The sequence below is a fragment of the Colossoma macropomum genome, unplaced genomic scaffold (assembly GCF_904425465.1).
Source record: "Colossoma macropomum unplaced genomic scaffold, Colossoma_macropomum, whole genome shotgun sequence".
NCBI lineage: Eukaryota > Metazoa > Chordata > Actinopteri > Characiformes > Serrasalmidae > Colossoma > Colossoma macropomum.
The window spans coordinates 6,842,318-6,868,510 of record NW_023494803.1 but is presented as its reverse complement, the minus strand read 5'-3'; the positions used below and the strand labels follow the sequence as shown (position 1 = coordinate 6,868,510).

Sequence of the window (26,193 nt, the reverse complement as noted above, 5' to 3'; positions counted from 1 at the left end):
ATAGAAATATCTCCCGAAAAATGTACCTAACGGCTGTTTGGACTGGAAAGTGAATAAACAAAAGGTGAACTGGAGTTTCTGAAGAAATTTGAGAAATCTGATTTTGTTTTAAAATAACCGTGATAACATATAAACACCGGAACAGGGATTGAGAACTGAAAGTCACAGACAGGATCAGAACTAATCACATAACTCATTATAAACCTCTCTGACTCTGCATCAACCAAAGCTCTCCATTAGCTCAGTGTATGATATGGATACAATTGGAAACTTCTTGTCATCAAAGCGGATGCTGAAAACCCACATTGTTGGGTATGACTAGCACAAAAGCAGAAGTTAGAGCAGTGGAAGGAAATGTAATACAGCCTGGTGAGTCATCTTGTTCTCTTTTCTCTACTTTCTCTACATCTGGATGGAATTTTCTTCTGAGGACACCAAAAGGAGCCTTCAGCCCACATTCGCTGATCCTAGGCACTTAACATAATAGCAGATCTGTTCATAGTCGGAATAGTCTGATGTCTTTCTACAAGTCATGCATAACAGCTTTGTAGGAAAGCACTGAAGTTGCTCCAGAGATGAACTGAAGAGTAGTTACAATTACAGCTTTCACCCGTCAGTGAATTAGCCAGTGTTTCCATTATTCCAGAAAGTCCAACTAACTGATTCTTCATTCGTGTAGCTCCTGGTGATTCTCCTAAGTTTTACTGATGAACTAGAACAGTTGTATTAAATGTGGAGTTTGCAAATATTTAAAACTGCTTCCATACTTTTGGCCTATATAGGCTAAAAATGCTAGTCAGTTGCTTTCATTCGATTAAAATACCTTTTACAGATTATAAGTGTGCCAGATATACATGTGGGCAACATGATGATTTGTTATTACTGTCATGTTATATGTATTTATGAGTATATCATGGGTAGGGCTGAAGGATTTGGTGAAAATATCTAATTGTGACCAACCAATATTGAGAGTGTGTTATCCATTCATTTTTCGAGCTTGAGGCATGAACGTTAAATGTAGCGTCAGGTTGCCAGTTCACTTAAATAACTGTACTGAATAAAGTAGGATATAAGTCAAATTGCAGCATGTGATTGAAAAATTGTGCTTTTGATCTAAAAATGATTAATTGTTTAGCCTTAATCATGTATATCGTCAGTACTTCTAGAACACGTGTCATAAAAAGACCCATAATTAGTCAATTATAGACAGCCTGTTGCATAAACTGCATAGCTGATTGGATGTCAGCCCATTATTATGTCATGATATGATACTGTGACACATCCTACACTGTGAAAGCAGAAGTATTGTCATGTTGTATTTTATAGCCTTTTTTTAAACATAGGATCAACCAATCACTCTGGCCTTCTCCTTAAAGAAAGCAACAGCTTTAAACTTCAGCAACAGGTGGTTTGAAGTTAAACTTAATTGTAAAATTTAAATAATTTGAAACTTTTAAGATCACTGCTTGCCCTACCGTGTACCGTATACAGTACATTACATGTTTAGTTCATTAAATAAAATAAGTTAACATGTCATCTAGAGAGAACACACTTAAATATGCCATTTTTAAGTTTGAGATATTTTTGCAGTTATATTTACACCAATCAGGCATAATATTATGACCACCTCCTTGTTTCTATGCTCATTGTCCATTTTATCAGCTCCACTTACTATATAGGTGCACTTTTTAGTTCTACAATTACAGACTGTAGTCCATCTGTTTCTCTGCATACTTTGTTAGCCCCCTTTTACCCTGTTCTTCAGTGGTCAGGACACCCATGGACCCTCACAGAGCAGGTACTATTTGGGTGGTGAATCATTCTCAGCACTGCAGTAACACTGACGTGGTGGTGGTGTGTTAATGTGTGTTGTGCTGGTCTGAGTGGATCAGACACAGCAGTGCTGCTGGGGTTTTTAAACACCTCAGTGTCACTGCTGGACTGAGAATAGTCCACCAACCAAAAATATCCAGCCAACAGCGTCCTGTGACCACTGATGAAGGACTAGAGGATGACCAACACAAACTGTGCAGCAGCAAATGAGCTATCGTCTCTGACTTTACATCTACGAGGCGGACTGACAAGCTAGGAGTGTCTAATAGAGTGGACAGTGAGTGGACACAGTGTTTAAAAACTCCAGCAGCACTGCTGTGTCTGATCCACTCGTACCACACACAACACACACTAACACACCACCACCACGTCAGTGTTACTGCAGTGCTGAGAATGATCCACCACCCAAATAGTACCTGCTCTGTGAGGGTCCATGGGGGTCCTGACTACTGAAGAACAGGGTAAAAGGGGGCTAACAAAGTATGCAGAGAAACAGATGGACTACAGTCTGTAATTGTAGAACTACAAAGTGCACCTATATAGTAAGTGGAGCTGATAAAATGGATAATGAGCGTAGAATCGAGGTGGTCATAATGTTATGCCTGATCGATGTGTATCAGAAGAAATAAAATAAAATCTAAAATGTGCCATAATTTTTGCACAGGCCACACTTTGTGTTTTATTTTTTATTTTTGTGTTTATGTTAAATTCAGCAAATAAACAGTATTTGTGCATTAAAATGTGCAGAAGTGTGTTCACTGTAGAGGATGTGTAACTTATTTCCAGTTCAAAAATAAAGAAAACATGTCATTTTGTGTGCCCAAACTTTTGCATTCAACTGTATATTGAACACTGACAACCTCCATCCGCATCCACTAAGCAGCACAAATATATCTAGAAAAAAATAAAGCCGTCTTGCTAGTTTCCTGCCAGACTTGTCAGTCGTGTGATCTGTCGACATTTGACTCGAGATAAAGCAGCCAGGCGTGTTTGCAGATCTACAAGTGCTGTCCATTAAGGTGTTTGGGAAGTCAAGGCTGCATCACCAGACAATCCTAACACGTTAGAAACACCAGGAAATACAGCTGATGAAAATGTCTGTGAAGCCTTCATCTGGAATGATCTGGATTTCTGCATGAGCAGCTCCTAAAATGTGATTTTCAAGACAAGATCATTTAACAAACACAAAAAATTCACATCGCCTAATAACTTACATCACATCGTATGAGCCGTTCACTGACATCCAGACCATTTCAATGGGTGCACAGACTTTTCCCCACAAAGGGAGTCAGCCCAGACTGACGGGACTCTTTATTTCAGACATTCTGTTTAAAGACTGCTCCCATTTTTAGTCATTCAGTTTGAAAAATGACCAGAAAGGACTGGCATCTACCAAGCAGCTCAGCTGGAGGCAGATCCAATAGTAAGGAATTTTGCAGGTATGGGAGACACTCACCTTTCGTCGGCTACACAGTCATTTAGAAGATAAGACTGGAAGTGGTTAACCTCGTTCACCAAGACTCATAGCTCAAAACAAAAAGCTGACCGCGTGTATCTATCTACACATTGCTGGCTTGATGTGGGCAGAGATATGGTTCCTTGGTTTCGTTTAGACACTGGAGGTGAACAAGGAAGGATTCATACTCATAATGAATAAACAGTCCTTTCCTGACTTAGAAGATGTTTGGCTGTGACCTCAGCAAACCTCAGTGACGACACAGGCCTCACAGCCAGCATTTTTCCCCAAGGCAAACAGCACATAAGACCTGAAAGCTTAAGGGGAAGTATTCTAATCATGTCTCTTACATGCAACGGGAAATACATTTTTGCCTGGCAAGGTTTCCTGTATTTAATGGCTTACAGCAAATGTCTACAGCACTGATTAATGTTGTAATAACGGTAAAAGGTGGGCACACTATACACTGAAAAGGTTTATATTATATTTAGTTACAGTTACTTTTCTGCAATTTCCTGTTAACCTCTTATTCTCCAGGGTATATTTTGGTTTGTCCATTTGAATTTACATGACCAAATCATAAGACAAATTATTCAGTAACTGCATGAAATAAATGTACTTTTTTATTTTATTTTATTTATTTATTTATTTTGGTAAAAGCTCCCCTAAAATTAACAGAACATGTGTTTTATGATCACACATATTGCTATTTGCTTACAATTTACTGCTGAAAGCCAAAAATCTTAGATGCTCTTTGTATTTTTTTTATAAAAATCATTTTTACAGACAGATCAGTGAAGAGACGCCATCTGTTTATAGTTTATAGCCCAGATTTGTGGAAAAATGGGTCGACTTTAAGTAGAAAAAAAATTGTGAGTTCAGCTTCTTTTATTATAAGGGTTTAAAATTACATCACCCATCTATTTGACTGGAAAGGAGACAGTTACAGCTCTCATACGACCCCCACCTTTTGAATGTAGCTTATGAAATATGAAAGTTATGAAGAATATGACGAAGTGCGTTTTGGAACCACCGGTGGTCTCAAGGAGTTGAAGAGTTAAATATGTTTCCTGTTTCTTTCTGACACAGAAAAATGAACAACTTGTACTTAATGGCTGTTTGGATTAGAAATGAATTAAATAATTAATTCATGAAAAATGGCTGCAAACTGAAAATATTATTGAAAATGAAAAAACTGATGACAGTGATCCCTTTTAATTAATCTCAGATTCCACCAGACACTCACAGAAACAAAGGCACTAAACTGTCACTGGGGTGGGACCCTCAAGGGTACATCACAGTACCATTAGTCAGGGAACATAATTGTACCATAATCCATTGAAATGCATGTCATGATTTAGACATGCTGTTTGCACAGTCCTAATTTAGCCACATTAGCCTCAGTTCAGAACTTAAGAAGCAGACACGTTATGGCTGACTACATTACCACACTGACTACATTTGGGGTCAGAGAAACATTCTGCAAACAGTTATTCAGCCAAACTATTCCTTTAAACAGTGACTGGGAAGATGATGGTGTGGTGTACTGACTACAGACAGAATGCCTTGCTATAATAGGTTTTCCTGGTACCCAAAAGAACAGACTTGGCTCACAGTGTAATCTGAGCCTGTGTTCAATCAGCTGAATACAGAATGGAGCACTGCCCTGGCCTTGGGCCATTTCAAACCAGTCTGCCCTTTTCCACAGTATCACCACAGAAAACCACACATGCTGAACTTCCTTATAGAAACAACAGGTACAAACACAGCATGGCTGTTGTTTGATGTATGTTTTGTTTAACAGGAAATATCACACAATCGACTGAAGTACAGCTGATGCAGGCTTATAGGCCAGTGTCGCCCTCTTGTGGGCACTTTTGGGACCTTCCTATAATAAACACAACTTTCAGGTATGCCCAAAAAGACTTCCTGGGTCCAGCATTACAACTTTACTAGTTCACATATTTTGGAAAAGTTGAGTCAGTGTTGTGAGGAAAGCCCACAGTAAATAGGCATGCAGGTGCTTATACAACCAAAAGCTGTAAAATGCCCAGAGGGCCTGACAGGGAGTGGCAGCTTTCACTACTCATAACAAACAACATATCAACAAATTAAGTTGCAGGGCAATTTTAGAGATAAGAGATGCTTACTGTCCCACATTCCTGAGTCTGTGGACTGGGGGTTCCTACATGTTAGAAATTATAGTGTACAGAAGTGAAAACGGTGAATACTAGAATGATGGTGCAGTTTAACTCCTTAGTCGATTATTACACATTTCTATACCTTTAGAACAACGTAGCTAGTTTGCATCATAGCCCATGTCGCTGGTTAATAATAAGCCTTAGGATAGAATAATTAATAATAGAATAATATTAAGGGGTTAATGAAGTTTGCTGGAGCAAGGGAAAGACTAAGGCCCATGTGTCAAAGCCTGCTGACAAGTCAAGCCCAGTCCTATTCGGCCTGTGAAATTATTTTAATTATCTTTTATTATTAGAACGTTTCACCCTGAGATGCACTACAGTCCCCAGCATGCACTGCAACATAGTGTGTGTTCTGACCCCCCCTTCCCCCAAAAACAATCTATGGGCCAGTGGTTACACAGAAAGAAAAGATGCCTGGTGTCTAATTCAAATAAATAGGTAGTTTTTAAAACTACCTAAAACAATTTAATTTATTTAGAATTATTTCTGAATAAATATTCAGTGCCTATTTTGCTGTTAGAGTTTTGGCATATTTTGAATAAGCAATGGCCAGTTTGGGTCATGGAAAAACGTTAAGTAAAAATGAAATAAAAACACAGCTGGCCCACAGATTTGCTAAGATTTTTTTAAAATGGCTCTTTTAGTGGTTGAGTTTGACATCCCTGTACTAAGGTCTGGAAAGGGATAGAGCACTGTTTTCTGAGACACTGACAGAAATACTAAGCCCTGAGAAGATAAAGACCCTGTGACCCACTGGCCACCTGTGAGCTGTTCCAGTGTCCTTGCGGTGACTTTCAACACCAAAAGTAATGAGCTCTGCTTATCAACTGATAATGTTCAGGCATTTGATTTGATATGGTTTGAATCAGCATAACATACGCTTACTGCAGATGTTCCCTTTGGTAAATGTTTTCCCACCCCTCCACCTACCAGACCAGTTCCCATATTTTGTGCCAAAGACACACCAGAAATAGTTCACTTCTGGGCCAGTCAGTGGTTTTGGGCATTTTCGTGTTTGTCTATATTAAGCCTCTTATTTGAAGCATATTATGACTGACATCCTAAACTTTAGCAGCGTTATTCAGTTAAAACTTTTAAGACTTAATATTCAGTAACTAATTTAAATTACAACCCCATTTCCAAAAACGTTGAGACGCTGTGCAAAATCTAAATATCTGAGATATCTAAATAAAATCTGAGAAACTGCATTGTTTTTCTTGAAAAATATATGCCCATTTTAAATGTGATGCCAAAAACATGTTCCAAAAAAGTTGGGACGGGGGCCTGTTTACCACTGTGTTTCATCACCTCTTCTTTTAACAACACTCTGTAAGCGTTTGGGAACTGAGGAGACGAATTGCTGTAGTTCAGAAAGTGAAATGTTTTCCCATTCTTGCTCAACATAGGATTTCAGCTGCTCAACAGTTCAGGGTCTCCTTTGTTGTATTTTTCATTTCATAATGCAGCAAATGTTTTCAGTGGTGACAGGTCTGGACTGCAGGCAGGTCAGTTTAGCACCTGGACTCTTTTAATACAGAGCAATGCTGTTGTAATACATGCAGAATGTGGTTTGACATTGTCTTGCTCAAATAAACAAGGCCTTACCTGAAAAAGACGTGGTCTGGATGGCAGCATATGTTGCCAAAACATGTATATATTGTTCAGCATTAATGGTGCCTTCACAGATGTGCACGTCACCCATGCCATGCACACTAATGCACCCCTATACCATCATGAATACTGGCTTTTGAACTGTGCACTGATAACAAGCTGAGTTCATTTTAAATTCGCTCGAGCCCAGAGAAGGTGGCAGTATTTCAGGATCCTGTTTATATGTGGTTTCTTTTTTGCGTTTTAGAGTTTTAACTTGCATTTGTGGATGCAGTGTTGAACTGTTTTCACAGACAGTGGTTTTGAGAAGTGTTCCTGAGCCCATGCAGTGATTACCACTACAGAATCATGTCTGTTTTTAATGCAGTGCCGCCTGAGGGCCCAAAGATCACGGCCAGCAAATACTGTTTTTTGGCCTTGTCCCTTGCGTACAGAGATTTCTCCAGAATCTTTGAATCTTTTAAATGTTATTATGTACCGTAGATGATGAAAAGCAAAAGTTCTTTGCTATTTTATGTGAGAAACGTTATTCTTGAATTGTTGCACTATTTGATCGTGCAGTCTTTCACAGAGTGGTGAACCCCTCCTCATCTTTACTTCTGAAAGACTCTCTCTGAGATGCTTTTTTATGCCAATCATGTTACAGACCTGTTGCCAATCATCCACAAGGTTTTTTATTAGCATTACACAACTTTACCAGTCTTTTGTCCCAACTTTTTGGGAACGTGTTGTTTGCATCAAATTCTAAATGGGCATATATTTTTCAAAAAACAATAAAATTCAACATTTCAACATTTGATATGTTGTCTTTGTACTGTTTTCAATGAAATGTAGGGTTTTTTTCATTTATATTTTGCACATATTAACTAACATTTTGTATATTAATGTAATAGTTCTAATCATATAATTCTACATTATTATACATCTTGGGTTTGTATTGTATCACACACGCTGACATTGAACCTAACTTCAAGCATTTTGAAAAAGGTGCCCTTGCAGTGTTTTTCTCAAAACAAGAAAATTGCTTTTCTCTTTTGTAAAAGGCCAAAACACTCCTGGACAGGACTTGATGTACTGACAACAGTGATGCCCAGCCCTGCTCCTGCTGATCTGCTGCTCTACGCAGTTTAGCTCTCAACATTAACATCAGGGTCTGCAGGAGTGTTATTTTACAGGAACATTAAAGGCAGATATGCTGGAGCTAAACCTTGCAGAAATAAACCCCCCAAAGATCAAAATGGGGCAGCCCCAAGTTTGTATATTTGAACATGATCAAAGTTCTGCCCCTGACTGTGTTTGTTTAAAGGAACAGTTCAGTGAAAAATCAAACTGATACAATTCTCCCTTTACTTTTCCCCTTAAACCAAACAGCCACAACATGTTTGGTGTCTGAGGTTTATTTTCTTAGTTTTACACTAAAGCTACGAAGCTAATGTAGCTAATGCAGTGGAAGCTTATAGCCACCAATTAGCATCATGCAAACTGCATGTCTACATCATCACACACATGCTTTAAATTGTGCTGGTTTGTTAAAGCTACACTATGCAAGATTTGAGGATGTGGAGACTTATAATGTTAATTTTGTATTTGAATCTTCAGGCCAGACCTGTCTGAGCCTGTGCGTGTGATGTTAATACATAAAGACATAATACATATTTTAGCATGTTTTTTTTCCCCGTGTCTCAGTAATGTAACTTCTTTAAATTTTAACAATAAAAAAAGAAAAATAGTATAAATAATCTCAAATAAACTTGCCTAAACCTTGTCATTTCTGACACTGTATGACACTGATACCTATAAAAATTCACAAAAATCCATACAGAATTGAGGCTTCAAGATGGCTGCCTCTCTACTGTTAGCTTTGTGCCGCATTTTTATCCATTTTTATTGATGCAGATAGTTTTTCATTGAAAAACTAAAGCAGCCAATCATTTTAGATGTTTGACTACATTTGTGGTGAGAGGGAAACTGGGAAATTTGCAAAACTGCACATACCTTTCTAAGGCGTCGGGAGGGGGAGGTCGGGGTGGAGGACGACAGATCCAGGCTCATCACTGAGGTCGCCTCTGAAGGGACAGTGGACCAGGTGTCAGCCATCATCATGTTGTCCTCTGTGCGGATGCTGAGCTGGTCAAAGCTCCTGCAGGTGAAGTAACGAACAGGAAAAGGCATCAGTGCTGCTGGAAGTTGCTCTTTTGGGATGATCTGCGATCAGCAATGAAGAGTTCTAACATTTCCCACAAGTACAAGAGTAAATGGTACAAATCTGTCTTGATTTGTAATGAGTGGCATTCTGAAGTACTTATCTGAAGTACTTAAGTATCTTTAAGTGTTCTTCTGTATATTCCGGGATGATCCCAGGAATCTTGAGTATATTCCAGGATGATCCCAGGAATCTTGAGTATATTCCAGGATGATCCCAGGAATCTACCAATTATGCTGACGAAAAATTGAGGAACCATACACTCTTAAATGTGATAAAGATGGTTCTTCAAGGGCTCTTTAGTAAAGGGATTGTATTTAGAACCGCGAGTTATATATAGAACCATTCCATGCTTAAATGGTTCTCTGCACGGTAAAATCATTCTTCAGATTGATGGAGAATGTGCTTTATATGGTTCTATATAGAACCTTTTCGAAAATGGTTCTATATAGCACCAAAATGTGTTCTTCTATTGTTACAATGTCAAGCCTGTAACAATTTGGTGCTATATTTTTGGGTGTATTGCAGTGGGCAATGCTGCAGAAGGGGGTTCGATTCCCCACCCGGGCAAGTACACCACACTACACCAATAGCAGTCCTTGGACAAGACATCTAAAGCTACGTTCACCTACTTTTATAACACAATGTAATTTTAAGCTGCTACAAACAAACAAAAAACACAGGCTTTAAAAGATTTTAAAATACTTTACTAGAGCAAGGACACGCACTGTCATTGTGTGAAGAACCAAAAGCTACTTGAGCGTTAAGAGTGCCCCCTTGTGGAGAATCTTCAGCCTGCTAAACATGAATGAGTGAATTAAAAACATAGCGTTTCACATCTAAAAAATCCTAGGAAGACTTTAGCAAATATAAAACACAGTGTGGTAAAAATGCATAGAAACTGGTGCGTCCATTAGGCTCTGTTTCTCTCTAAAATATACAACCTCATCATGCAAACTCTCAGTGTTTCTTCCTCATACTCTCACGAAGTTTTTCCCTTTGACTCTTGGTTCCTGTCACTGTTTCCTCCTCATGATCTTTCAATGCTCATGGAGTTTGTCCCTCTGTAACACTTATTTCTGGACAAGGTTCTCTGAAAAACACCAGATATATAGGGCTAGTTTCCCAGACCCAATTTAAGCCTAAGGCTGGATTAATATATATGAGTCATTCTACAGAAACATCCATTTTTGTGTCCCTAGCGTTTACAGATATATTACACTATAATAAAACATGTTAGGGTTACTATATATTGAGCCTCAATTTAGCAATATTGGTTTTTAAATCAAATATCTAGAATTCCAAGCACCACAGAAGTGCTTGTCCCTACAGTCATGTGTAAAAGGTGAGGCCAAAATACATTTTTCTGCAATTTTAACTGCAATAATCTATACATGGCTATGAAACATATTCATTAAATGAAATAAAGAAAACAAATGCCAAATAAATGTTATAAAATATATAATGAAAGTTGTTGTCGATGTGTCACTGGTGTTACCGTGTAACAAAAATTATCTTATTTTGCAATAAAAATCAGACTGATGACATCACTTGACTTATTTTCTAAAGATCTATGAAGAAAAGCACATGGTGAGTCCACTGTGTCTTTCAGTTATCAGAGATTTTCTCATTTAGCTCATGATTTCATATGAAGCTTTTAGCTGAAGTCACTGGTGTGACCTACTTTATTCTGAGGTAGTTGTGAAAAACTAGAATACAGATGGATTAAATTCCATCATTTAGTGGATATTCCATGATTGACAACATGTGGTTTGATGCTCTGTAGCAGCCGTTTTGTAAAATGTATTTTTCATTAAAAATGTCTCTGGTGTTACCTTTCTTATGTGGAACACCAATGAGGACTGGTAACACCAGTGACTCTTATGGAGAGATAGAAAAGTGGATGTTTCTGTATATTAAAAACTATTTCCAGTAGTGAATCACAGTTGGCACTGCAATTTGGTCCACTTAATCCATGTCCAGCCCCAAGAATCCTTTGTGGGCAATCACAGGCATAGGCCATATTAAGCCACGGACCAGTTCTGAATAGCTAACTAGCCCTCAATGCACCTTTCATTGTGATTGGTTCTGAGAAAAACTGAACTGGACTGATAAAGTTGTTACCACTAGGCTCCAGTATCACAAGCTTCACAGAAACTGTTCTCTAAATCAGAGTAGTATTATTTGGACCATATTACCTGAAGACACTGTATCCTGCTATATTTTAGCCTGTGACTGATGTGACCTTTACACTGCGCGAGCCACATTCCGTCTTCCTAGGTGTGTCACAGGCATTTCAGAAACATTTAAGTGTAATAACGAGTCAATAAACCTTGTTTAGAAATTTACCCAAGCAGAACCAAAACACTTCATTGCCTTATTGTATTTCGTACTGCATTGTTATTGTACTGTACTGTTCAGTTCATTCAGTCTGTTCATCACCATCTCCAGGGAGGAGGTGTTAGTACCAGATGTAAACTGGAACTACTACCCACAGGGGGAGCTAAAAGCTCAATTAACAGTCTCCTTAATTCCTTATTTTCACACTGAACTTAGGTCCTGGAGCAGAAAGTTCTTGAAGAATGACTCTACAACACTGAGCTACGCTGGTGGTTGCGCAGGCCGTGGCAAGCCTTTAGACTACAGCAGTCTTCCATGCTGCGTTACCCTTCCAGAAACTTCCAGAACTTTCCAGGAACCTTTAAAAGACTGAAGGAAATCCAACAAGGCCCCAGTTTCATTCTTCTTCTCACTGATTTCTCCGTCACTGAAAATAGATTCCCTTATGAAAACTAACCTCTTTGTACACAACAGTGAACTTACTTGTAAATCTATATAGTGATAGGCAGGATTTAAATGTATTTTACTTGTTGTTTTATTTGAAGTTCACAACACAATTATTAGCACCAATGCAAAACATTACCACAGTGCTACTAAAGACAAAACCTCCCAAAGACTACTATTAAACAAACATACAGTTGATCCTATAAGCCACTAAGACCAATCTAGATTCAAAAACATGTATGTTAGTTGCCACATGAAAGTAAGGTATGAAGTTTAGTGACTCCAACCATGATCTTAGGAACCAATTCACGAGTTCTCTTAATGTATCACACTAAGGGAACATAACGTGCAGCAGCAGATGAGCTATCGTCTCTGACTTTACATCTACAAGGTGGACTGACAAGCTAGGAGTGTCTAATAGAGTGGACAATGAGTGGACACAGTGTTTTAAAACTCCAGCAGAACTGCTGTGTCTGATCCACTCGTTCCAGCACAACACACCACCACCACGTCAGTGTTACTGCAGTGCTGAGAATGATCCACCACCCAAATAGTACCTGCTCTGTGAGGGTCCATGGGGGTCCTGACCACAGAAGAACAGGGTAAAAGGGGGCTAACAAAGTATGCAGAGAAACAGATGGACTACAGTCTGTAACTGTAGAACTACAAAGTGCACCTATATAGTAAGTGGAGCTGATAAAATGGACAATGAGCGTAGAAACAAGGAGGTGGACATAATGTTATGCCTGAATGGTGTATATATAACTGCAAAAATATGTTTAACTGAAAAATGGCATATTTAAGTGTGTTCTCTATAGATGACATGTTAACTTATTTTCTTCTTCTGTATGTCTTGTGTGATTGACAGGGCTAGATGCAGGGATTTTCCCAGAGGAGTCCCTTTCTATTCCGGAATCACAGCTCACGGCAGGTTGGACCAAACCACTTAGAAACTCCATACTTCCCTGATGCCTAAGGTCTTAAAGTGTCATTGGTAAGGTATGAAGATCATCTGCAAATGTTGGCCTGTTATGAGTTACGAGCTGAACAAGCGTTTTTGGCATATTGTTGGTGGCACAGCACAGCTGCCCAAAGGACAAACACTGAACGCAAATAAAGCGTTGAGGGCTTTTCACTGCTGGGAGTGTTACACTTCAAACAAATCCATTCGACTGGTAGAAATGAACACATTTTATTTTTTTCCTTTTTTTATTTTTATTTTATTCATCTGTGCAGTAAAGACACTATACTACTCCATATTTTGTAAAAAAATTGAGTAAACAAAAAAATATCTATATAAAACACAGAGTCACATGCAAATGTTTGGGCACCCCGTTCAAATGACATTTTGTTGATTTTCCAAGTAAAAATAAGTTAACACACCCCTACTAGAACACAGTTCTGCACATTTTAATGTACTTGTTTAATGTACGTTTTTATTTGCTGAATTTAACATATTGGGAAAATAATGAAACATAAAATTGGGCCTGTGCAAAAATTATGAACATTTTATACTGTATGTTTAATTTTTTTCCAATCAACACCGTCAATAAAACATGTTCTTTGACTAGGGGTGTTCAAACTTTTCCAGATGGCGCTACATATAACAATAGTAATAATAATTTGCTTGAATATTTTTGGAATTGTACAATCACACAATGCTACAAAGCTGGGCAGGGTGAAGGTTAGCACGTACTTCCTCTGAGACCCTGGACACAGTGTCATTGGGCAGCTCAAGGGAGGATGGACTGTCCTACCCACCTAGAGACTGCCTGACAACGGATGGCTGTGGTAACAAACTTGCAATCTCCTGACGATGTGGCCAGTGCTTAGCTTGTGGCGCTAATAATTTGATTTATAAAAATATGAAGACCATATAATATAATTTAACGTCAACATGTTCTTTTAAATAGATTGGAATGTTAAATCCATATTGTTTGGTGCCACTAAGGACCTTTGAAATGTATGCAGAATGATTTCTGTATCTGTATCATATCATGTCATATCTTGACGTATTGAACAGATTCCTTTCCTGTCCTGGTTGATACAGAGACTTATTTCATCTTTTCAAACATATGTACATGTATCATATGTAAATATCAGCAATGTCATCAGCAGTTTGACTAAGATATTCAATATAACAGATCAAGTTTTAACACCCTACATTCCTCTGTAGTCAACAATTCCACTTGTCATACATCAATATATCTCAGTTCTCTTTTTTGGCTGTGGCTCCCACTATGAAAAAAAGAGACTACCTTAAAAACTCTTCTGCACTGGTTCCCTGGGGAAAACGCCAAATACAGGCACTGACTTGTCTACCTTTTTTTTGTAGTCTGAATAGAAATGTGAAAATAAAAATGTGTCAGAGGAGTGAAGAAAAACACACTTCGTTAGCTGTTATACAGTAACCCTACATGTTACTGCACTCACTGTCCACTTTATTAGAAAACCCTACCCTGTACTCTCACTCACTGGCCACTTCATGAGCTCCTACCTAATAGGTCCACTATATACAGTACTGTGCAAAAGTCAGAGACCACCCTTCATTTAGTTAAGCCATTAAGTACAAGGTATTCATTTTTCAGGACATACTTTGATGAAAATGAAATCTATGTGCATAAAGAAGGAGGAAGTCAAAGGAAAGTAGGTAGAAAAAAAAAGAGTTTCCAAAACTGGACTTCAAAAAATTATTAAAAGCTACAAAGAAAATGGGGCTCCTAACAACCACCTGGAAGACCTGGCAGACACCAAAACTGCCCCCATCAGATAAACAGCACTTAAAGCTTCCATCTTTGAGAGAGAGGAGAAAATCAAGCTGCTTCAGATCTGAAAACATCCACAGGTGTTTCTGTCCATCCTTCCACTGTGAGAAGATGACTCAGCGCTGTGGGTCTGAAAGGATGTGTAGCTGTCAAGAAGAACCTCACTGAGAAAAGGAGACGGACACATCAAACAAAGAAGCTGAACAATGGACTGACCACCTCTGTCCAGACGTCAACATCACTGAATGTGTTTGGGATTACTTGAATCATAAAAAAACAGAAAATGCAACCAAATCCTAAGACTGAACTTTGGAGGAAAAACTGAAAGTCAGTCTCCCAAAAGGACAGAAGCTGTAATAGAGCTTAGAGTCCCTGATTTTCACTCCATTCATCATTGGTCAGTTTCTGACAACAGGACCACTTTTTGTCCAGAAGTTATTAAGGTGGTAGATCATTCTTATTGTGCATCAAAAGATGGGCTACAGTCTGTACACCAGAATGAGGGAGCTACAAGGTAGGGGTCCAATCAAGTGGCTAGTAGGTAAATGGGCTAATTTATTGCTCCATAATTTCATACCCTAATTTGTGAAAGTTCATATTCAATATTACAAGTAGCTTTTGGGTTTAATCTGATAAATAAACTACCTACGCTTGCTCCCCACGAGGAATGATGACAAAGAAAGACCCGCCCTCGCACTGGGACATTTTTTTTCCGATGCTGCTTTTTTCCGATCTTTTTTCAAAGCCCAGACAAACATGAAATGAGTGCTAAATTAGGAAACAAACCAGGTCGGTTGCTGAAGAAGCCTTTGAACTAGGATAATGGGTTAGACAATGATATGGGTGTAACCTAAACTACCATAGAAATCATGACTGCTGAACAAGAAAAGCAATCACCACACACTAGCCTACTTATCTCCCTCACCTTATCTCACCCAAACAAGCCTCATAGCTAAACTAAAGCACAGAGTCTTGGTTTGACACTGAACCAACCAGTTGGTCACTTTCTGAATGTGAACGTCAAACAAAACTAGCTGATAAAAACTTCTAGAACAGCCCTTTTACTTCAGTTGTCTTCTGGATTATCACTGAGTACTTATCACTTTCACTCTTGCTTCACTAGAGAGCCAATGTAGCTCCACCTGGCGAGAGGCCCATGTTGATGTGCAACTTGATTCAGTCATCCTCTAGCCCTTCATCAGTGGTCAGTTTTGTCCGTAGAGTCGCTCTTTATTGGATTTTTTGAGTGCTTGTGTTATGTTTGATGTCTTCCTTCATAATAATGAAACAATATGAACACTGATCAACATTAACCAGAGCAAAATCTGATAACGACCTATGGTCACACTGTATCCAATGCAAATACAGCTGCTATCTGATGTTGCTAGTTGGTTCTTGTGGTCGTGTGAAGGTTATGAGTGTAACAAAGCCTCACCAGCTGCCACTTTGTTGCCCTGAAACACCTGATTGTGGGTTTCAATCAGGAAATTGTGTCTCAGAGAACAAGGCATGGGAGAGAACAATACCTGATATCTGTGGCCTGGTAGAGTAGTAACAGTATCTCTTATGGCCGACCTACAGGCCATCCATCCGTCTCTGTCCATCTGTATATCTCAGTGCTTTTCCCAGACTGAAATTTACACATTCTCTGCCTCACTCCAAAGGTAGCTGATCAGCCAAGACACGTTTAGTCTTGCACTGGACCTACGGGGCTAATGTAGCTAACAAGTAAAGCTAAGGCCTACACTGCATGACTAATGTTATCTATAAAAATGGACAAAAATAAGTTGCACAGCTAAAAACCAGTAGTAGCAGTCGTCGTATTTTGTCCACTTATATAGATAACAGAGACCACATTCAAGTCTATTTAAGATTATTTAACAAGGCAAGTGCATTTTTTTCTGAAGATGAAAGAATGTGAGGTGCACTGCATGGCCTGTTTTCTTGGGTGTTCATACTGATTTTTAAAGGCTGTGTGTCTCACTGTTGCGGAAGTACAATAGTATGTAACTGTCATTCAGCTGTGCCAGCTAGCTATAATTTCAATAGTTACAAGCAGAAAGCTACGATGGCGTTTTAGGGCCACTGTTAATAAAAATAAAAATAGTAGACCTCGAGAAAAAAGGCGTAATATTTTGAGAATAAAGTTGTAATATTTTGAGAAAAAAGTCGTAATATTTGAGGATAAAGTTGGCTAACTGTAGGGGGGCTGCCATAACGCATTGGGGTCTTGGTTGCTGTACTGGCACCGGAGTTCCACTCATTCCTGTCTGCTTGTGGATCAATTATTTTGATCATCATTCTCACTGTCTGTGAAACTTCATGCCCTCTTTGAATGGCATGAGACAGGGAGTCTTTTTTTATGGGTGAATCGATATAAAAGTATATCTCCACCAACTCCTCAATGCCCCTCATTTAACACGAGGAGGTGCTGCCTTCCCTTTGCAAAGCCTTTGGCCACAATATTGCGATTTTTCCTGGTATTAATGCCACTTTAATGTCTTAATTCTACAATCTTTTTTCTTGAAATATTATGACTTTTTTCTCAAAATGTTACGAGTTTTTTTCTAAATATTGACTTTAATATTTAAGTATTTAATAATTTATATAGTTAAGTATTTAATAATTAAGTTTAGCAAAGCTAAACTTGAAACAAAGGTGCTTTTTGTTTTATTGTCATGCTAATTTTGATCTGTGAAACCTTTCGGTTCATGCCAACCAAACAACTCCAACTATCTCTGAAGGCCTGCCGTCCTTTTGATCTGATTGGTCAGCACAGGAAAAAATGCCCCCGAGGCATGCAGTTTGCTAACTGGAATACATAAACTTCCATTACGTTTGCTACATTAGCCTTGAAGCTCTAGTGCAAAACTTCAGACACCAAACATGTCTTGGCTGACCAACTGCATTTGGGTTGAGGGGGAAATTTACATGAATTTGACTTTTTCTTTGAACTGTTCCTTTCAACCTCCACAACCACCACTTTAATGTTTAATGGGACCTGCAGAAATCAGAAATCTGCCCAGCCCTTCATCTGGCCTGCATAACAACAGAACACAGACAACTCACTACACTGACTGACACCAAAACTACCTTCACCAGTTCATGTACACAGAAAAACACAGTAGACTTTGTGGTGAACGAGTTGAAACGGAATGAAACGGGAGTTGGACAGGGCCCAGGCCGTGACTAAGACTTCTCCAGCTCATGAGTCACTCCACAAAGCCTGCAGGCCAATGCCAGCTCACACAGACTCCACAGAAAGCCTGGCTCCTCAAAAGCACGTCGCTTAATACAAAGACTCTTGTTTGTTTAACTAAGCTACTGACTTCCAGGTAATATACTACTATTGTGGAGCATGGAGTACAGCAGATCCCATCAGGCTTCTTAAGAGCATTTCAGGTCAGCTTGTTGCTGAAGAATTTTGGTCTAGCGTTAAAAAACATACCAGAGAATCATTCACACAGAAAGAGCCCAGAACAGGAGCACATATCGTCACTGTCAGAGCAAAACCTCGCATCTCAAAAAAAGGCAACTTTACAGGAGACGGCAAAAACATACTGCACTTTTAATGTAAGGCAATTCTTGACCATTTCTTTTGATCCATTCATCATGAAATTAATACATAATGTGAAGGGCAAACTGGCATGTTTAAATTATGTAAAAAAAATAAATAAATAAAAAAAATGGCAAAAATAGAGATACAAGGTTTTGTTCCAACACCAACAGGGTTTTGCCTTTAAAAATTATATTTTATAATAACAATTTCTCACTCTTAGCTCATAAAAACAAGCAGAAAAATTGTGTGCAAAGTGCAGATTCTAAACTTTGAATCTGTAAGAGATATTTTATTATGATTTAAATTTCATGAAAAGTTATACTGCACATTTATACAGCAGTTAGTTCCATCTACGCAAGCTGATTGGTTGAGAAGGTTCTAACCGCGCTGTTATTTCACCATAACATCACAGGTTTTTCACAAACACTGTATCACTTCGCTGAGACGCCGTTGCTAAGCAACAACTTTGACAGCTGTAGGAGACGCTCAAGCAATTTGAACGTTTTTACTTCTTACTTTGCCACAAACAGAAAATGGACACTTTTAAGATCACATTAAGATCAGACGACACTAAATTCAGAAACTGTCAGTTGGTCTGTGTGGAGCTGGAGAGCGAACTGCCGGCTGTGCAGCGAGTGGGCGGAGCTCGTTACTCTGACGTAGCAACGAGCTGCTTGTTAAGGAACTATAATTTGGCGGAAGGAACTGCGAACATTAAAACATATTAAACGCCGCGTTCACGGCCCAGTTTATTAATTTATTACTTTATTTATTTAACTGTTGTATAAAAGCAACAGAACACTCGAGGAGTGTGTTATCACCAATAACATCACGGCTGTGATTTGGTCGCAGGCACGAGCCGAAGGCGCCGTAACACACAACCTCTCGTGTTCTATTGCTTAAATACATCTTTTTCTTCTGCCATGTTTTTATCATTGACATCAATAGGAGAAAAGCTGGAAATGCAGACTTCAACTTATGTACTTCATTAACTGTGTAATTAATGATGTAGTTACATAATTACATTTAGTCAGTATATCAATGTAATGAAAACACAGTAATACCTATAGACCTGTAAGGCTTAAAGGTGAATCCATCCGATGTTTCAAAATTTCTGTATAATTAAATTGACAAGATGTAAACAAAGTCCTTCAGAGTGGTTTGGTGTGAAATCGCTCTGTTTTAGAAAAACTCAGAGTAGGAATTGTTCACAGTGGTGGTGATAGGAACCAGACGTCAGAAGAGTTTAATGCCTCTAAAAGCTCTCTCACAGAAATTTATTACACAAAGTGATTATGATAACGTTGCCTGGTGCCTAAAGCGTTGTTTTATGATAGATGTAGGATGTTGTGAAGAGAAATAGTGCCCAAAGAAAACTTCCATATATACAGGTCTTTAACATTACACATAAAACCTCAGAAGACATTGTCACTGGTCATCTTGGACAGTGAATACAATGGCTATATTTGTGTTGTAAATACAGGACTATCCTATTATATCCTATCACTATTCCCATGTGCTATAAGTGCAATTTGGGTAAAATATCCTTAAAGTGCAATTTTTTTTGTTGCTTTTTTATTTACAATATTTATATTGTTCATTTTTGTGAATAAAGTTAATGTAAAGGATAGAGTTCATATTTTTTATCTTACATTTTTTTATCTTAGTATTATATTTCGCTGTTGTCGGAACAAAACCTTGTATCTCCAAAATGGTAACTTTGCAGGAGAAGGAAAAAACCTACTTTACTTTTAATGTAAGTCAATGGAACCAGACTTTTGTCCAGGTCATTTTGGGCCATTTCTTTTGGTCCATTCATCATGAAATTTGCACACAATGTAAAGGGCAACAGGCATTTTCAAATTTAGACAAAAAGTTATTCACTCTCTTCTCGTTACTTCTTTTCTCTTCTTTTCACTGTGAATTTTCCTGTTGTGAGACTAATAGACTATTATCTATCTCTCCATCTATCTATAAAATGTCAGAGAAAAGTTAGAGAAGGCAACTCAACACTATAGATCTGAAAGGATGTATAGCTGACAAGAACCCTTTACTAAGAAAAGGAACCGGACATTGAAACTGGACATCTGAGATGTTAACTAAGCTGTTATGGACTGATAAATCTAAACTTGTTATTGGGGTTACTTAGATTGTGAAAAGCTGAAAGTGCGACCAACTTCTAAGACTGAACTTTGGAAGTGTGGAAAAAATCCTTCTGAAAAGTCTCATGAAGAGAACGGAAGCATGAAGACAATGGAATGAAAATGTGAAATTTCTATGTAAAAATGTGAAAACTGAAGTATATTTTTCCCGCACCCCCAAAATCAAATAACTGTAATGTATTTAATGCCAACTCTATTCTTTTACAGACTACTGTATCTCAACGCCTGGTTCCTATCACTATCACTGTAAAGAAGATCTGAGTTGGTAAATTTCTCTTCACTCTGAATGACTTTGTTTGTGTCTCAATGATGAAATGAATTAGGCAGAAAGTTTGAAAAGCCAGTGGAATTCTTTTTTTGCACTGCTGGGTCAGTTTTCGCTAAACCAGCATACTGACATTATTTATATGAATGCAATTTAGACACATCTAGAACAGCACAATATTGACTATAAATATCCAAATGCTACTTAATACCATTTACTCATAAACATATACACACCGTCACTGTAATGAACACAGAGGCATGAGCAGCACTGGAATGTGAGTTCGGTTTTTTTGGCACAGTAACAGGATTCTGTTGATTTTGGAAGACGCTGCTGAACCCCGGCAGCGTTTCTCCTGCCTCTGCTACAGCTGTATAGCAGTTGCGCAGCACGGCACTCTTGCACTTTTACATGTTGTAGCGACAGGTAAACATCCGGCAGGTTGTCAGGTATGTGACGCTACACCTGGGGAAAAGCTGACCTGACAAGGTTTGATGAGGAAATGAAGAATCGTTTAAAGATGAGCACTAAACACTAGAGTACTAGACACTTAAGCACGTTGCATAAAACTATTTATCTAGAAAATAAGTGTTGCCTTTCCAGTAAAAACACTACATATATAATTTCTTTTTAGTCAATATCTTGTGAGCTAGTTAGAAAAATAAAGGTTTGTTTCCAAATTTCTACTCGATGTCCACAACCAAGAATTTGGCAACATGGCAAAAAAACACTGACACTACGCTCACTGTCCATTTTATCAGCTCCACTTACTATATAGGTGCACTTTGTAGTTCTACAGTTACAGACTGTAGTCCATCTGTTTCTCTGTGTACCTCAGCCCCCTTTCACCCTGTTCTTCAGTGGTCAGGACCCCCATGGACCCTCACAGAGCAGGTACTATTTGGGTGGTGGATCATCCTCAACACTGCAGTGACACTGATGTGGTGGTGGTGTGTTAGTGTGTGTTGTGTTGGTACAAGTGGATCAGACACAGCAGTGCTGCTGGAGTTTTTAACACTGTGTCCACTCACTGTCCACTCTAATAGACACTCCTACCTTGTCAGTCCACCTTGTAGAAGTAAAGTCAGAGACGATAGCTCATCTGCTGCTGCACAGTTTGTGTTGGTCATCCTCTAAACCTTCATCAGTGGTCACTAGACAGTGTTGGCTGGATATTTTTGGTTGGTGGACTATTCTCAGTCCAGCACTGCTGTTTCTGATCCACTTGTACCAGCACAACACACACTAACACACCACCACCACATTAGTGTCACTGCAGTGCTGAGAATGATCCACCACCCACATAATACCTGCTCTGTGGTGGTCCCATGGGGGTCCTCACTGAGAAAAGGAGACGGACACATCAAACAAAGAAGCTGAACAATGGACTGACCACCCCAGAGTCCAGACCTCAACATCACTGAACGTGTTTGGGATTATTTGGGTGGTAACTTTAGAGGTGTTGAAAAATATTCCTGTAGATTTATTTGAAAAACTTTTGAAAATGGCAAAAGAAATAATCAAATATTTATGGTAATAATTAATATATTAATGTACATTAAAGTTAATGATTTTTTTTCTTCTCCTACACACTTAAAAAAGATGGTTCCTCAGGGGTTCTTTAGTAAAGAAAGTGGTTCTAAATAGAACCATGAACACCCAAAGAACCCTTTGTACGATTAAAGGGTTCTTTGCATCGTGAAAGCGTTGTTCAGATTGATGGAGAATGTGTTGTATATGGTTCTATATAGAACCTTTTTGAAAAGGGTTCTGCTATTGGTACAAGCTTGACATTTGGTGCTATACAGAACCCTTTTCAAAAAGGTTCTATATGGCACCATGCAAAGAACCATTTAATCATGTAAAGGGTTCTTTGAGTGTTCATGGTTCTTTATAGAACCAGTTTCTTTACTAAAGACCCCTAGAAGAACAATCTTTTTTAAGTGTGTATGATGTTGCCATTTTGAAGATTTGTCACAAGGTTTTTCATGACAGCAACGATACAACAATACAGCAATACTATATAATAACTATGTACAATATGATAAACATATAGAGGGAAGAATCATCCAGTACAAACTGGGGAGTAAATGATACATTTTGAATCTATAATAGTTTATATATTGCATCAAATGTTTTACTTCAAGGCAGCAAGTAAAACTGACAGCTAATCAATGTTCATCCAAATAAAATGACTCCAAATTCTGTAGGTTTTTTGAGGTTTATGAACCTGTGAGCCCTCACAGCACCACCTATCACTGCCTACTGCTGTTCAGCCTACATTAACATCTCTCAGTATTTCATCAGTCGTGGAAAATTTCATTTATTGCACCTTTAAGCTGTTTACCATAGAAATGAACCAGTGTCAAATACAAACTGTTCTATTAAGCCTCTCCAAACAAATAAACACAACGGCCGACTGACTGTAAAACAAAAGAAGCTTTATTTCACAAGGCCTCTGGAGTCATCTCAGGGAGTGTGTCTTAACCTGCACAGACTGTGTCAGGAGGAGCTTTAGGAGCTGCTTGTCTGGATATGATTTCAGCCCCAAAGCCTCTTTTACTGTAACAGATATACACCGTCTGAGTGGCAGGAAGGTGTTTGAATGGTTAAGTGACAGTTTATCACTCACTATGCAATTCTTCAAAAACCTCTGTGTGTTTGCAGAGGTGGGAAGAGTAAACAGTGCTGAAAACCAGTTCGAGGTGAAGTGAAAGTTGGAGCAAAGCTGTACGAGTACACAAAACAGCCTAGTTTACTCAGTGTGTGTGTATTTAGCTTCTTGTGGGGACCAAATACTGCCGTTTTTAGTTATACCATGGACTTCTGTCCATTTCTAAAGTTTGCAGCATGTCAAACAGAGTCACAAATCACATAAGCAAGTTTATTTGAGAGCACAACTATTATAGGAAATTACACAGAAGACTTAACCACTAAATATAGTGTCAATTTTTTCAGTATTTAGTTTGTTCACTCTTTACCTTTATGACAGCGTCCATTCTTTTCAACAGGGATATTTTTACATATTTTTCCGAAGAAAAAAAATCTTGGGGAAACCAAAGACAAGATGCCCATTAAAACCTTTCAGTTTCTCAAAGATCTGCAGGGATATTTTTCCACATCTTCAAAGTTCAGTCTTAGAAGTTGGTTGCATTTTCTGCCTCTCACGATCCAAATAAAACACATTCAGTGGTGTTGAAGTCTGGACTCTGGGGTGGTCAGTCCATTGTTCAGCTTCTTTGTTTGATGTGTCTGTCTCCTTTTCTCAGTGAGGTTCTTCTTGACAGCTGCACATCCTTTCAGACCCATAGCGCTGAGTCGTCTTCTCACAGTGGAAGGATGGACAGAAACACCTGTGGATGTTTTCAGATCTGAAGCAGCTTGATTTTCTCCTCTCTCTCAAAGACGAAAGCTTTAAGTGCTGTTTATCTGATGGGGACAGCTTTCGTGGTCTATCAGGTCTTGTAGGTTGCTGTTTGTGTCCCATTTTCTTTAATTAATCTTTAATTAATTCCTTAAAATCATTTTTTGGATGTTATTGTTTTTTTCATTTATTTTCCTTTGACTGTAGATTATTTTATATCTAATTTCCGCAAAAATATCTCCTGAAATAATTATAACAACTTTTACTCAATGGCTGTTTTGTCTGGTAATGAAATAAATTAAGTGTTTACTCTGACTACTGCATTATGCAAGATGTTCTTTATTCTCTGATTGGGGTCCAGCAGTGCAGATGGTCACATCTGAGAGCCAAGAAAGAGAGAGCAAAAGGCACTTCACTGTCAGAACAAGTCCACATTCTACAGTCCGCTCCAGCTTGCTTTAAATAAGGCAATGCAAAATTGAAAAGTCATGTAACAATTTTTTTCAACGGAGGAGAATGAGTGGAAAAGTCTGAACAAAGCCTACAGCTGTGGTTCTGAATCCCAGGCCTGGAGACGCCATGCACTCCTCCTTCTGGTGTTTTTTTCTGTTCTAACACTCCTGACTGAAGCCATCAAGTGTTTCATGAGCTCAATTAGAACAGAAAAAACAACAAAGAAGTGCTGCAAATCTAAAGTTCCCATTCATAACATTTCTATGCCTTTCGCATGACTATCACTTTTCCTTGCAAGCCTAGACTGATATAATTATAGAAGATATAACTGATACATCAAAGAGTAATTAAGGAAAGTGTATCCAACAGAGTCTAGGCCTCTAAGCGATCTCTAAAAATAAACAACACAATATATTCTTAAAAACAATATAGTAATAAAAAATAGAGATATTAAATCAACTACTGAATGAGATTGTGTCTCACTATTGAATGTGCGCTGGTTTGGGTTCATGGCCGTCATGTCTTTAAATGGTGCATGCCAAATTGACTTTGTGTGTTAACAGCTCCCCCTTGTGGAGAAATGTCACACTGCTAAACGTGCACCAGGAGTGAGTTTCAAAGCTACATCTACGCGTGTTACATTACAAAAGTCGCTATAGTGGAGTTGCTTTGGAATTCAGACATGGATGGCTCCAGAAAAGAATTATTATGCCCTTGAAAAATATGGTTCTTCAAGGTTTATTTAGTACAGGAAATGGTTCTATGTAGACACTCAAACAACCCTTTGCATGATTAAAGGGTTCTTTGCATCATGAAAGGGTTTTTCAGATTGATGAAGAATCTTTTGAGAAGAGTTCTATATAGCACCAAAAAAGGTTCTTCTATTGTTACAAGTTGACATAGTAACAATAGAAGAACCCTTTTTGGTGCTATATAGAACCATCTAAAGAACCCTTGAAGAACCATCTTTTTTAAAGTGTGTACATTTTCAGAAGTTTTCAAACCATCTCATAGGGACGTTGAAGTTGTACAGGAAATTTTCCTCAGACTGTCGCACTCTGGGAAACTCACAGTAACAGCTTATCACTGCTTCATCTTAATTTACTGTTTTGACAGTACAGGGTAACAAAACATTACATGAACATATTATTAAATATTACTTAGCAGTCTAAAAATTTAATTTGTCCATATCAGTAATCTCCCCCAAAACACCATGTATTGTCTTTAAATCATCACTGATATTTGATTACATCTCTCTATCACCCAGGCCTGACAGAATCCACTAGCAGGCTAAACTACTGCCAAACTTCACTATAACAGACTATTGCATAAATACAGTAACAAAAATATCCAATGGCAACTCATCAAAAAATGTCGATGATCGTCTTCCAGTAACTAATAACCTGCCAGAACATAGACGTTTGTGTGACAGAAGCGAATCATCCATTGATTAGATGCCATGTAGAGTATAAAACAACTCCCTGTTTAAAGTAAGTGTAACAAATTGCAGTGCATTGAGCAGAAGCTGCTCTAG

General features: G+C 38.4%; 1 protein-coding gene across 4 annotated transcripts in view; it reads right to left on the bottom strand.

The window, feature by feature from the left end:
* The window catches only part of crybg1a (crystallin beta-gamma domain containing 1a), a 109,934-nt gene that overhangs the window by 52,451 nt on the left and 31,290 nt on the right, over positions 1–26,193 (bottom strand). For all 4 annotated transcript variants that reach the window (XM_036593180.1, XM_036593181.1, XM_036593182.1 and 1 more), the window contains exon 2: positions 9,100–9,244. In XM_036593180.1, coding sequence (XP_036449073.1) covers positions 9,100–9,244 — 145 coding nt within the window. The remainder of the gene's footprint in view (positions 1–9,099; positions 9,245–26,193) is intronic.